General features: G+C 44.8%; 1 protein-coding gene across 2 annotated transcripts in view; it reads left to right on the forward strand.

Annotated features, from left to right (window-relative positions):
• The window catches only part of GRK3 (G protein-coupled receptor kinase 3), a 63,675-nt gene that overhangs the window by 28,075 nt on the left and 21,560 nt on the right, over positions 1–14,040 (forward strand). For both annotated transcript variants that reach the window (XM_086623215.1, XM_086623214.1), the window contains exons 3-7: positions 5,160–5,233; positions 10,019–10,120; positions 11,206–11,280; positions 12,571–12,632; positions 13,717–13,768. In XM_086623215.1, coding sequence (XP_086479341.1) covers positions 5,160–5,233; positions 10,019–10,120; positions 11,206–11,280; positions 12,571–12,632; positions 13,717–13,768 — 365 coding nt within the window. The remainder of the gene's footprint in view (positions 1–5,159; positions 5,234–10,018; positions 10,121–11,205; positions 11,281–12,570; positions 12,633–13,716; positions 13,769–14,040) is intronic.

The raw sequence follows: 14,040 nt of genomic DNA on the forward strand, positions 1-14,040 counted from the left end.
ATGTATTATTGATACCATCCATCAATTCAATGTTACCAGAAAAAGCTTTTAAAAAATATTTTTTTATTCCCTAACAACTAGTGATCTGGTTGTTGCAGAAATTATACAGTATAGAAGAAGAAATCTTTAAGGCAAAAGCTGTCAGCGTCTTTATTTCATAAATAATTGCTAGTTCCTTTTATCTGTTACTTAACACTATCATTTTTTTAATTCCTGCTTTCTGTTCTCGATCTTATTTTTCTGTGTGGAGTTAACTGTGCTTATTGTGCTTTTCGTCAGTTCTCCTTGAACTTCTTAAAACTCCTGTCACTTACTCAGTGCTGCGTCTGTCAATTAGTTGTGCTGTTACCTGAGAGCTGCAGTTTCTGGCTAATAATTTTTCACTCAATGTAAGAACATCAGTAAAAGAAGAAATTTCCTTTATGCTGCAGTGGAAGTGCAGAATCCCTTGGTACAAGGGGAGGTTGAAACAGAAGCACTTCCAGCATGGGGAACGTTTAAGCTCTAATTGGATTTGTTTGAATTCAGGACAGTGGAAGGATTTCAGGTGTGCTGGTGCCTGGGGACGTGGATCTCGTGGTCGGACAAGCTGGAGACACGAGGAAGGGGAGGAGGAGCAGCAGTGTGTTTGCATTTGCAGTCGTGCTGTAAAAGAGCTGATGGTTTAAGGCCAATCATTCAAAAAAAGAGAAAAAAACCCCAGAGAATAAGGCTTTTTAAATGAAGAATTTCCCCACAAAATCTTGTGAATTTTTCTTAATATTTAGGAGTTTTGGGTGCTTCCGAGCAGTGCTCTTGGCTGGGTAGTGGAGATTCTGATTCTGTTTTCCTCCGTTGTAAATCCGTAGTGAAGGAATTACGAGGCACTAAAACCCGCGCTCGTCGCTTGGCAATCCGGCTTTGTTTCTTGGCTTCCCCAAAGATTTTTCCTTAACATCTCTGTCCTCCAGGCTCCACAGGGGTCTCTTACAGTCCCCAGATCCGTCTTCCTTCCTTGTCCCTAACCGTCAGCCTCAGATCAGTCACCCCTGGAAATAAAGTTTTCCTGCAGACCTCCCGCCTTCGCGGCACCGCGGCAGCGATTCGCCTCCTCCAGCCGCATCCCAGCGCAGCCGACAGGGAATGTGGGCAGAAGAGCAGCTCTTCGTCCAGGCAGGGCCAGGAGGGATGTGTTCTGCTGCCTGTGTTTTGCTGTCCAGTGGTACATGAGACAACGCCTGGGTTGACACCCTTTCCCTCTGCTTTCATGAGACAAGTTAAAAAAAAAATCTCATTAATCGTGAGATTATCAATTAATTAAAAAGAACTCCATCTCTCGCCTTAGCCTTCCCCAGATGCAGCCTGCTGGAGAAAAAAGCTGTGCTGGACACCCACAGGTTTTCCACTGATGTCTGTAGTAATTTCAAGAGCAGCACTCAGGGTTGCCTAACGCGAGCCAAGCATTAGGACGTGCTTAAAAAACAGGGAAACTTGTAGGATGCAGCCGCCGGGTACTTGTTTGCAGAGCAGTGCATGTGTCTGGCTTTCTAACCTGCTTCTTGGGAAGCTGCATGCTCCTTGGAAAGTACATACTCCTTCTGGTTCGATTGGAGCACATCTTTTAAAAATTAACACTGGAAACCTCTCTGTCAAGGAAAGCTGGTCCGTGTGAAATCCTGGTTTTTTGATGCCTACATAAGCTGCACTATGTATACAGTATATCTTAATATATGCACATGAATGTTCCCAGTCCATGGGTTCTTCCAAAGAAACTTGAAATATCTATTTTTATTTCAACTTCATTGGTATCAAACAGCGTTTCTTAACAGGGAATGTATTTTTATTTTTTTTTCTGAAAAGGCAATGGTGAGTAGCTGATGAAAGCTGATGCTCTGATTCATGTGTGAAACACTCCCCAAGTGTTAGAATAATATTCTTCTTGGATGCTGCTGACCTTTTCAAGTGCTTGTTTGTTTTTTTTTTTTTCCCTCCTCTTGCAACTTGTAAAAATTACCATAAAAAAAATCTTAACCGTTTTTCTGGCTATGAGAGAATTTCCGTGCGACCTCCTGCTGTAAGGAGCAGGGCTGTGCCCAGGGCGAGGAGCAGGACCAGTCCCCGGGCACGGTGCCGACCTGCTGGGGCCGAGGGGATGCCCTGGCTCCCACCGCCCGCTCCCACCGCCCTCCTGCTCCTCAGGGTGCTGCTGAGCTGGAAGAACCATGCTATGGTTTTGCCTACAACAGGCTTGTAGGTGTCTTGGGCGTCCTACTAGTGTCTAGTTACAACGTTGGTAAGTTCGTGGAGACGAGGTGTTTCCTGCTGTAATTCATTTCACTGCAGCATTTTTTTAACTCTTTTATTTTTTTCATCATACGCATTAAAATGCTGCTGTAATAATTCTGCTCACTGGAACCTGACTAACAGCGTTTTCTCCATACTAATTCCAATGCCTTGGACTTATTAATTATTGTATTAATCATCTATGAAAGTTTCTGACTGCTTGTTTTGGACGTCCCTGGTTTTCTGCGTAGCAGTGCAGTGTCAGGAAGCGGCCGGGTGAGCAGCGGGCTGCAGCACGAGCCCGCGGTTCTTCCTCCTCCTCTGCCCTCCGGAGCCTTTTCTTTCTCTGCACTAATTAAATTTAAAAGTTTGGAAGATGTTAACGGGGGCTAAAACGTTTGGCATGGCACTGTTGAAAATTTGCGTTGGTATGTTTTCACACTCCTCCCACAGCTGTCTTTGTGGTTGGGTTTTGTTGTTTGTTTGTTTTTTTTTATTATTATTTTATTTTGGGGTTTTTTTTGTTGTTGTTTGTGGGTTTTTTTGGTAAACAGCCAGTAGCTGGGGCCACGCCAGGGATTTTTCTTTCACTGCATTCACTGCTGTTTGTGCTGCTCTCCAGTCTCTCAATTACATGACTGTAGTCCTCTTTGGTCCATTGTCCAGATAAAAGTTCAGTCCATCGGGCGCTGCTTCGCTGGGTGCTGCTGCTGTTTCGATGATGTGTAAAATCCCGAATTCGGTTCGGTTCCGTAAGCGGCAGGTTTTGTTCTCGGAACCGGCTCCGTGCCACGGCTGCCGCTCGGGAGCGCAAGAGGCGGCGTGCTCGGAGCTGCACGTGGCTGGTCTCCGAGATGAGCAACTCCGGGTGGTTTGGGCTGGGACTTGGCAGCCGTGGGGACAGCCTGGGACTTGTGTGGGATCCCTGCTTGGAGGGGGCACCCGTGTCCCCCACTGTGACCACCGGGTTTGGTGGCCGGCCGGGAGCTCCGTCCCTCGTACGAGGCACGGGGATCGCTGGGGCTGCTCCGGTGCTTCGCTCCTGTCTCCTCTGCAATAAGGAAAATAGGAACTAAAACAAGCCCTAAAAAAAAAAAAAAAAAAAAAAAAAAGAAAAAAAGAGAGAGAGAGAAAGGAAAAAATAGCGCTCTAATTGCAAATTGCTTTTAAGAAATATAAAGCTTGGGGTGGGTTGTTTGGTTTGGTTTTGGAAAAGCACGTTTGTTTATGAAATATTTCAAGACTGATTCTTTTTGTTGAGAATAATTAGAAAGTTTGGAGAATCTCATAAGAGAATCTCTTAATTCAATTTCCGTCCTTATTTAGAGAGCCAAACCCAGTTTGGCTAGTCTTCCAAATATCATCCTAATCAACTAAATGAGTCAAGCGCAGTACAGGAGTTGCCTGGTCATAATCCCTTTGCTGATGTTCTGATTGTGACCAAATAAATCCAGGGAACCCCAGGAAAACAGGCTTTTCCAACAGGAAATTTAACTTGGAATGCAGATATAGCTAGAGGGGCTACCAAGAAGCTGACAAATGTTTTCATTATACATAAATTAAAGCTTTTCTTTGCCTGATTAGCGTTGCTTTGTCTGCTGAAACTAATGGTTTTGCTTCTGAGTAGTTGGTGGCTTTTTGTCTGATGTAATTCTGTGATAAAATCAGATGATAGTGAGTTGAAAGGACATGATGTTCATCACTGAGGGTGAAGTGCTCTCCTGTACATACTACAATGAAATGATTATGTAGCACATGAGGTGGGCTTTGCATTTTTCTAAAGGTAGTGGTACACTCTGGAAAACATGAGCCATTGTAGGGGGTTGGGTTATTTCTGAGTCGAGCATTCAGTGACGTGCGACTTTGTAATATAATTTTGCTGTAAATTCAAATTACAATGACATTTTAATTGAAAAAAAAAAAAAGGCTCGTGTATATATATATATATTTTAAGTTGAAAAAGAGCATTTTCTACTTTGATGTGCTGCCCTGTTGGAAGAGGGTCGAGCAGGGAAGTGAGTCCCAGCCAGCACCAGCCCATCAGCTGCTCCAGAGCCTTCCCTCGTTGGCTTTGATAGTTCAGTCCATGCTTTTGTGGTCTCGCCTCCAAAAGCCGGGTGGGATTTCGGTGAGAAGGCAGGGATTCTGCATAAGGAAAGGTGTTGCCTGCCACGGTGAGCCGGGGGCACCTTCGTTTGCAGCTCTGCGGGGCTCACGGGTAACCCCGACAGCTAGCCGTGGCCACGCACACCCACGCGACGTACGGGGCAGCAGGTCCCAGCTCAGGTCAACGTAAAGACAGTCCTTCCATGGGCTGGAGCTTGTAACGGTGCCTCGAAACGCTCATCATGGAAAACACTCATCAGCAGGCTGCAAGGGTCGTGCTTTAAATTACTTGCGAAGGAGCTATAAAGATCCTGATGTAATTTATTGTGCTGTAAAACCTATTAGAGGTAACATTAACCAGTAATTCTGAATTTGGAATGTGGAAGAGGTGGCTTTTTGTCAATAAAAAGTCAGTAAATCTATTTCAAAAAACCAAACCACGTGAATAAGTATCTGGTTTTTACTCTGAAAAAAAAAAAGAAGAAAAATCTGATCTGTGAAGAGGAAGGGGATATTTCGGTGCATTATTTATACATCTCATAAAACTCTCAGCAGGTAGAAATTGGAATGTGCTTAACACACCTATGGGATGTGAGTGAGGTCTATCGTCCTGCTCTGTTCAGAATGCTTTAGAGCCACTTGATGGTCAGCGTTGCTGAGCCTTGGCAGTTGGGCACTTACACAGGTGTACACACTCGTGATGTTCCCCGGGTGTTTTTGTGTCCCTTTTTACAAGTTATCATAGTAACAATATGGTTTTTTCATATTTTTTTTTTCTGTTTTCTTTCCAGGATTTCTGCTTTTTAAAGACTATTGCATGAACGAGATCGATGAAGCTGTCCCTCAACTGAAGTTCTACGAAGAGGTGAGTGGGCGTCGATGGAGTCTGGGACTGTGTGGGGCTGGAGGCTCAGGGATGCCGTGGTCCCTCGGGCCGGGGACGTGAGGGGGAAGCAGAGGTGTGCAGGTGTGAGGTGTTGTGAGTCGTTTCAACCTGTAGGGGATGGTTGCTGGGTAAGAGACAATCTTTTCTGTAGTAACGATTGCATCTCCAAGGGCCAGAACTATCCTTTGAAACAAATCCAAGAGACTTGGAAAAATAGCGATGTAACTAGTGGATCAAGTAGGTAATTGGGTACAGTAGTGAACGTTAGCAGAGTAGCATAGGTGATGTTTTTTACCCTCTTATTGGGCAAGTACTTAAGATTTAGAAAATGGAGTATTTGCAGGAAAAATCTCCCTATCTCAGCTTCTAACAGTGCTTTTATTTGCATATGCTAGAACTGTGTCTTTTTATTAAACGTAAGCTAACAAAGCATTTAAAAAGCTACTGTTAGGGTGTTTGTCCTTCAGCAGTTGAATATGTTTGGGTTTAAGGTGTAATATGTTGAAAACAAAACAATGGAAAAAAGTGACCTGAGCAGCCCCTTAACCGAAGGTTCATTTAGCACATTCGAGTGTCAAAAGATAACTTGGAAAAGACTGAGAGAATGATGGAAAGGGGAAGAAGAATAAGAGATTACAATATCTGCAGGTTTATTAATGGTTTTTAGCAGAAGGTATACACTTTGACTGCAGATCATTTGACATGTTTGTAAGAAATGAGTTGAAATTAGGTTCGTCTCAGGCTTTACTTGTGGAGTATCTCTGATACCTTAAGTTAAGCCAGGTGCCTTCTTGAGAAATGGGGTAAGCTTTTGATCTTCACTTGAGAAGATGATAATAAATCCTGGTTCTGTTACAAAACAGAGGTGAAGCTAAAGTAAGTAACGTTTGCCAGCTCTCAGTGGAATTACAACAGTGGATTCCTTCTTTCAAAAAGACCTGGAAGCAAACCCAGTGCTTTTGGCTATTGTAGCTGACGTGGGACGTGGATATGTCACATCCATTGCACACAGCGAAGGTTTTCCTTAGAGGCAGAAAGCCCAAAACAAGCACATTTATCTTCCTCTGTCCCAAAGAGCAAAAGCAGAACACGGAGCGTGTCTCCCGACGCAGCGTTGCTCGTTTGTCCCTGGCAGGGCTGGCAGCTGGTGCCAGGGTGGGAATCGCAGGCAGCTTCTGGCTCGGCTCCGCGTCATCCGCCGCAGGAGACGGCGTGTCTGGTCCTCGGCAGCCCTCGCCTCGCTGCCCGCAGCCTTCCAGCCCTCCGTGCTCCAGGGAGATGCCAAACACTGCGCCTTCGGTCCCGGGCACCTCCTGCTCTGTCGTGCCCACCCAGACAGAGGATGATGTTGCTGTCTGTAGCTGATTTTGAGCAGCTGCCTGGGTTTGTAGGAAAGAAGATGTGACTGAAGTTACCGGTGTTGGGATCGCACTCTCCAACGCTTCATGCCTTCCTCTTAGCATCCGTTTACCTGTAGAAGAGACAGCAGAATACGGCTGTCCGTGGCATTGCATGTGGGATGTAAGGACAGCTGAGGCTGGTGTGAGCTTCCCAGATCCCTTGGGGCTGCAGAAAAGCCCTGTCGATTGCTGCGGATGGGCGAGGGATCCTCCGGAGAGCGGTATGAGAGGTGGCTTTAGATCCATCAGGTCAGTCGTGCTCCATTGTCACGAGATAACCAACGGAGAAGCTGATGGCCGTCGTGCCACGGGCAGCTGAGAAGCGTGGTGGAGCCAGGAGCACAGTGGAGCAAGGAGCATGATGGAGCGTGGTGGAGCCAGGAGCGTGGTGGAGCATGGAGCGTGGTGGAGCATGGAGCACGATAGAGCCAGGAACGTGGTGGAGCACGGAGCACGATGGAGCGTGGTGGAGCCAGGAGCACGATGGAGCCAGGAACGTGGTGGAGCACGGAGCACGATGGAGCATGTCATGTCTGGCCCCGGTTCCCCTTTGCCGAGAGGGCTCCATCAGCGCTTCGACGAGGACCGCTCGGGAAACCCGCCGAGTCTTATCTCTTCATTCATTCCTCGTTACGTTTGTGCCACTCCAAACATACAGCTGTGGTTCGTGCCCTCGGAGGCGCCGGTTGCAGCTGAAACAGGCGCCCGTGCTGTCAGGAGGCAGCCCGTGTCGCTCGGGATTAATTAGAAACGCAGCCCGAGATAACCCCGTGTCGGGATTACTCTGGAGCTGCTGACTTACAGTTTTTCCCACTTGTGGGCTAACGGCACGGAACAGGCTAAGCTGGTTACCAGTTTGGAGATACATCCTCAGCGATACACAGTTCTCCCACTGGAACGAGGTACTCGCTGTCAATAAAGGAGAATCTTTTCCTATCGCTCTCATCTTTTTATGTTCTGCAGCTATCACTGTCATCAGTGCTCAAGAAGGCACGTTGTAGCAGATTGTTTAGCAGGATATATTTAGCCGCCTCTTTATCTCTGAAACAATGTGAAATTGTATTTTTAGGTTATTAGCAAAGCGTTACCTGAAAAGAATTTAAATGCTTTGTCATGTACTTTTTGAAAAAATCCCATTAGAGATATTTAAAGAGAGCTCCATTGCGTTTTCTTCTGTGACATACCGGATTCAGAAGCTTCTCTCTTTTTTTTTTTTTATATTTGATTCCTTTCCTGCATTTATTACATGTAGAATAATTTGAGTACATTGCTACATTAAAAATCACTTGATGTAGAAGGGCTCCTTACTCCAGGGATTTCGTTTTACTGCAGCTTAAGTCACGATCAAACGTTTAACGGGATGAGTGATTCATGCAGATCGCTTTCAAAAAAATTAAAAAAAAGAGGAAGAAAAAGAGAAGAAAAAGAACTTCTAGGTGCTTGAAAACTAACGCATTCTGATTTCAGCTTTGGAGAAGATACTTTGTCAGGCACTTTTGTTGAGATGAGCCAAAGCTTTACCAAAAAAGGGGCTTTGGTTAAAAAGCCCATTTGTAGGGGCAGGTGGGAGAGACGCTGACCTGGTGCCAGCGTGGCTGGGGGGGCTGTTGCAAGAGACCCCTCTGCTTTGGGTGCAGTTGGATGGTTTAATAAAATAAACTTTGGAGGGCAAGAGGGTGCATTCGGTTAAGACGATGTGAGAGGCATCAGGCTTTCTCCTGTACTTCTCATTATTTTGCGGCATTGCATTGATTAAAAAATGTTTGTTTGGCAAAGATGTTTTGAATAATTTTAATTACAAATGGGTACCAAGGGGGAAGGAGTCACAGATGGCAAATCGTGGTGGAACTGTTGCCTTATCGTAGTCAGCAAACAAGAGGACCGCAGCTAGAAAAATCCCGACTTTAATTACCGTGTTCCACCTTCAGAGATAGACTGGTCTGGGTTTGTCACGCGCAGACAAGGACAGCTCATCCTCTGAAAGGAGCGGCCTCGCAAGGAAGGAAAAAAAATATACGGTGACGTAGAGGCAAAACACATTTTTTTTTAAAAAGATCTTCACTTTTAAAAGCCCTCAGCAATGCGCTCGCTGTTAACCCTGGTGCTGCTCTGGCTGTTGGAAGCAGCGGAGCCGTGCCGCGTGTGCCGGGGGGCCCAGCCGGCGTGCGCTCCCTGCTGCCGGAGGGGATGCTCCGGTCGGCGTTTGTGCAGGGTTTGTTCCGTAGGCTGAAAGCACAGACAGTTCCTCCTCTAACAGGCACCGGATGAAATCCAGCTGGGTCTTGCTCTGCCTGGGTTTTCTGGAGTCGGTGTTGGGCGCAGAGCAAGGCTGCACGCTGGCGTGCGTTTGGACCCCGGGACCAGGGAAGGTCCAGCAATGAGAGCTGAGATTTTCCCTAAACATCTTGTATGGTTTTTTTCACATTCTGTCAATCCTGGAAGAACTCTTTCCCTAAATACGCTCCAAAGGACCCTTGGACTTGGTGAGGTTTTTTTTCTGGAACTGATTTTCTGGTTTTATTCTGTAAATTACCCGTATGGGACTGCTGTTGCTTCACCTGGAACACACTGACCTCCTATATCACACCTCGAGGAACTTGATATGTTTTGTGAAACTGTCTTTCTTCCCACCTTTAGGGTTCAAATTCAGCACGTAGCTGAACCACATGAATGTTTTGAAATGTGCTTTTTATTCTGTCTTGGACATCTGTGCTTGGCGCGTGGTAACGGCCCCGGGGTGGGATGCCCGGGCACCGCGCGGGCAGCCCGGGGCTGTCACGAGACGATGCTTGAGCTGCTTGTGTAACATCACAGCCCTTCTGCGAGCCCCGGGACCTTGGCAAAGGGCACGTTCTGGTGTGCTGTGGCTAGTCCAGAGCATCGAGTGGAATAATCTGAGAACGGGGTCAACGCTTTTGCGTGTTGGAGGAGCGAGGTCAGCGCTCTCCGTCTGGGAGCAGAGCAGAAGGAAACCTCCAGAAATGTTGCTGTGCACGTTTGCTCGTCCCACTCTGCTCGCCTGGTCCAGTCCTCTTGCACCGTTAGCTTCTGGCTTCCCCCAGACAGCTTCATCCTATGGCAAATGGAGGAAAACACGCTGCTTTAGCTCAGTCCCTTCCAAATTTTGGAAAACGAAGCTTTGTAGCAATTTTAAGCAAATCCGTTTCTTGCATAGAAATTCTAAGATAGGAGGGAAATCTAAGGTCACCTGTAGATACGGTGTTGCCCGTGGTTTTTCTTTAAGTCTTAATTAAGAAAATAATGAAGTAGACTAAAACTTCAGCCAAAGTCCTGTTTTTACCAAAGGAGTGGAAAATCATTAAAAACGTGCTCTGCTAACGGATCCTTCTCTCTTGTGTTGCAGATAAAAGAATACGAGAAGCTGGACTCTGAGGAGGAGCGTCTGACCCGAAGTCGGCAGATTTATGACACGTACATAATGAAGGAGCTCCTGTCCTGCTCACACGTGGGTATCCTCCAAATGCCCCACTGCTCCTCGCCTTACTTGGGTGGCTTGACAGCAGCGATAATTCAAAATAACTGCTAGTTCATTCCGAGAACAATTAAGGTTCCTGCTGAAGGGATTGTTACTACAAATCCTTGTGGTGCTGTGGGTTTCAGTTCCAAGTCTGTGAGACTGAGTTTAACTGAATTCAGCATCCTTTTTGGTGTTTTGTTTTCCTTTTTTTTTGCAGTAACGAGGTGTAAAAATTGGTGGCGTGTGCCAATTTTTATTAAACTTGGGGGTACACAAAGGAAATGTTTGGAGATTTATCAGGTTTATGTTGCTTTGAACTAAATATTTTTAAAAACATGATGAAGTGCAGTTTGTGTGTGTGTATACATGCACACATACACACGCAGTAACCCACCCCCCAACCCTGCAACAATCCTGTCCCCAAAAACTCAAGGAAACGCGAGCTGCCAGGGCTCCGCGGGACGGTTTGGATGCTGAGCTTGGGTGTCTCTGAAAGCTCGGAGTAAACTTTGAGGTTTTGCCTAGAACTGATCCCACAAGGATTTTCTCATTGTTATTATCTGTGCTCGTTTGGTGGTAAAGCAGTCTTTCCAGCCAGAGCCCTTTTGGGCAGCAAAAAGGTTTTGGCCCGTTGATTTGTATTTAAATTTCATCTGCTCTTATTTTAAAGAAAAAACTGCGGCGTGCTTTACCCTGGTGGCATGGTTCTTTGGGTGGAGGGTGTAAGCAGGTTTTTTTAAGCGTGTGTAATCGGCTCTGTAGCTGCAAAAAGTCCACATGGACTTTTGTCTCTGGAGCTGTCCATGAATTTGTTAAAGGAGCATCATGGAGCCCCTTAATCGTCCCCTCTCTGCTCCTCAGCTTCCCCTCTCCTGCCTTCCAGCTTTAGGACAGTTCTTTTTCTGTGTCATTCTGCACGTTTCTCGGGAACGTGCTTGGGGGCAGCTGTGTTGCGTTGATCCTAAAGTGTGTGTGGTTCTGTAGGGTTAAAGGAACAACAGTGCTCTAGACCTTAAATGAAACTTCCTACCTTTCCCAACTGTTTGAAATCTTTCTTTTTCTTTTTTCAAAAGCCTTTCTCAAAACAAGCTGTAGATCATGTACAAACACATTTATCCAAGAAACAAGTGCCAGCCAGCCTTTTTCAGGTGAGGTTAAGACTGTCTGAATGTTCCCTTTTCCTTCACTCCTTTGACAGTAAGTGACTTGCAATGTATGTACTATTTCAGGAGAAGGAATAAAACGGTACCGGTACATGTTCTTTGCTGTGAGAGTGATATTAGAATGCCTTTCTAAGTCAAATAAAAATTACAAATTACTATTCTTATCTAAAATATTTTACAGCACATTTATGAAAGCAAACCGTACCTTCTACATGAACGGAATAGTTTTTAAAATTTATATGATGTTAAGCCATTAAATGACTTAGAGTAAGTCGCTGTACAGCAGGAAGATGCACATCCTGTCAGGATAAACCAAACTGCGTAGTGGAGAAATTGCCTTGACGTTTCAGTAATGTGAAATCTTTGAAAACGTTTTCCCTTTTTCTTTAATTTTAAGGTATGTTACTTCCTACTTGGTGATGGTGTGGAATAAGCTTTTGTACCATCTCACATGTTTTTCTGTCTCTCCACAAGACAAAATGCAGTCAGAAGTTACCTGTATAAGTGGGAGTTTCTGCTCCGTTAAAAATGTGGTGCTTTTTTTAAACTTTCTAAGATTCTGAATTGTTAAAAGAAGGTGTGGGATTTGCATATTCTCCATTTGAATACAAAAAGAAATGGCATCGTGGCTCATTTGTGAAATTATACATCTTCTGCGTTGTTATTTACTTTAGAAAATAAGGAAATGCAAGTGAAATATTTCTTGTATTGTTACAGCTCTAGCACACATTGCATTCACCTGAATTTCTTGTACTGTGTCAGAGTTTTATAGTTAGGTGTGTTAGTGTGATTTTGCAGATAATGAACCTCATCAATCATGGGATTTTTTTATGAAAAAGTCACTTGGGAGTTAAAGGTGCTGGTTTCTTACTGAGGATGGAGAGGAGAGGAGCACCAAAAAGATGGCATGTGGCAGCAGCTCTGGGCAGTACAGACTCCACAGGAGTGACCATGTGTCGTATTTAAATATATCTGAAAAAAGAGCTGTGCTGTTACTGTCCTGTAAAACCTGCTGTCCATAGGTAGGTGCTCTACAAAGGTTCCATACGACCCCACCAAGGCACACGTTTCAGGTTTTCTAGCTCATGGAAATATTTGGTGTTTGACTTTGGGGCAGCTGCTCAGATTCCAAAAGCCAAATGAAGTTTAAATGCTTCGCTGAGCCTTGTTCCAGGCAAGCACAGCAAATGCTGTGGTTGTGTGTAACGAGGAATATTGCATCATCACGTTATCGTATGCTTAAATACTAATTGTCTTTTCTTAACTCCTTTTTAGCCATATATAGAAGAAATTTGTGATAGTCTCCGAGGAAAAATATTTCAAAAATTTATGGAAAGGTACGAGCATGACGTATAACCTGAACTTTCTACCTAATGTGGCAGGAAGCCAGGCCCCTGGAGTATTGCTGTAAAATAAGGCTAAAAATGCTTAGTAAACCTCACTTAATTAGTAGTGTACTGTCAGCAAGCTTCTGCAAACGACTACCTTTGTTGTGTACCATGATTAATGTCCTAATGTACGGGTGGAAAAACTGTCAAGATATTAGATCAAGATAGCAGTAGTACTAGCTTGCAGTTTGGTCTTAAAGGTTTAAAATGCAGAACTGTGTTCTTGGGGGATGTTCTTGTGAGTAACCATCTCTTAGGTGCGACTGCAAGACCTGGTCCTTCTGGTTTGTGCCTGGACACCTTGCAGTTAAGGGGAAAGGGTGTAGTAAGGAGTACGAGGCACAGACCTGGTTGAGCTGGGCAGCCCTTAACCCTGGTGGAACCGCTCTTGGTGCAGCTCCGCCGGGTCTGGCTCCCAGTGCGTGGTGTGAAACGGTGCGGCGGTGGGCTGCGGTCTGACGGAAAGAACTGTGGAAGTGCCTCCATACAACTGTTGTTTCTTGCTCTGAAAATAAACACTTCATTATTTATGTAAAAACGAGAAACTTGTTTTTTGGCAGCAGCTTGTGGAATTACTGATATTTTCCTATTTTAAGATAAAATGAGTTTAAAGTGTTCCTTGGAGTATATGGAGGTTCATTAACATAAATTGAGCTGCCTCTGTTTTCTTATAATTATCTTTCTCATTATGTAATTTCGATGTTTGTTGTTTCCAAAGTTAGTTATTTGTTTTTAAAAATTAAAATCCGTCTGAAAGAGAGATGTGAGGATATACTGAGCACTTGCAATTACAGGGATAAGGTTATCTGATATCTTTCTTTTATGAGGATGCAAAGTATTGTGTGCACTACCTAGTAATTGTTTTTCTTGGTGGGGGTAGGGTTACAATTGTTTGAAAGGAAGGCTGTCATTTAATAAATATCTCAGCACACAATAGCGCAGAACTTTATTTTGAATGGATATCAGAGTCTTGACATTTCCTGTACTACTTTACACAGTAGTCTCAGACAACTCTTAAACTTTTTTTCCACAGTGACAAGTTTACTAGATTTTGTCAATGGAAAAACGTAGAACTAAATATTCATGTAAGTACTTACAAGTATATTTATCTTGTCAAAGGCTGATATGGGAAAGAAAACGTTCAGTTTTGCATACTGCTCTTGAAAAGGCTTTGTTAAGGAGCGTGGAGAATGTCACTGATCTGCTCTTCTATTCTGGGATGTACAGTCCTGATGGTTCCTTTCTGATGTCCCTTCTGCCTGTCTGGAGTTAATAGCTCCTTGATTTTTATCCCAGCCGAAGGGCGCTGGACTCCTTCGCAGCCCCAGGCACCATCCGTCTCCCGCTGCAGTCGGGA

The sequence above is a fragment of the Tauraco erythrolophus genome, chromosome 19 (assembly GCF_009769465.1).
Source record: "Tauraco erythrolophus isolate bTauEry1 chromosome 19, bTauEry1.pri, whole genome shotgun sequence".
Classification (NCBI taxonomy): Eukaryota; Metazoa; Chordata; class Aves; order Musophagiformes; family Musophagidae; genus Tauraco; species Tauraco erythrolophus.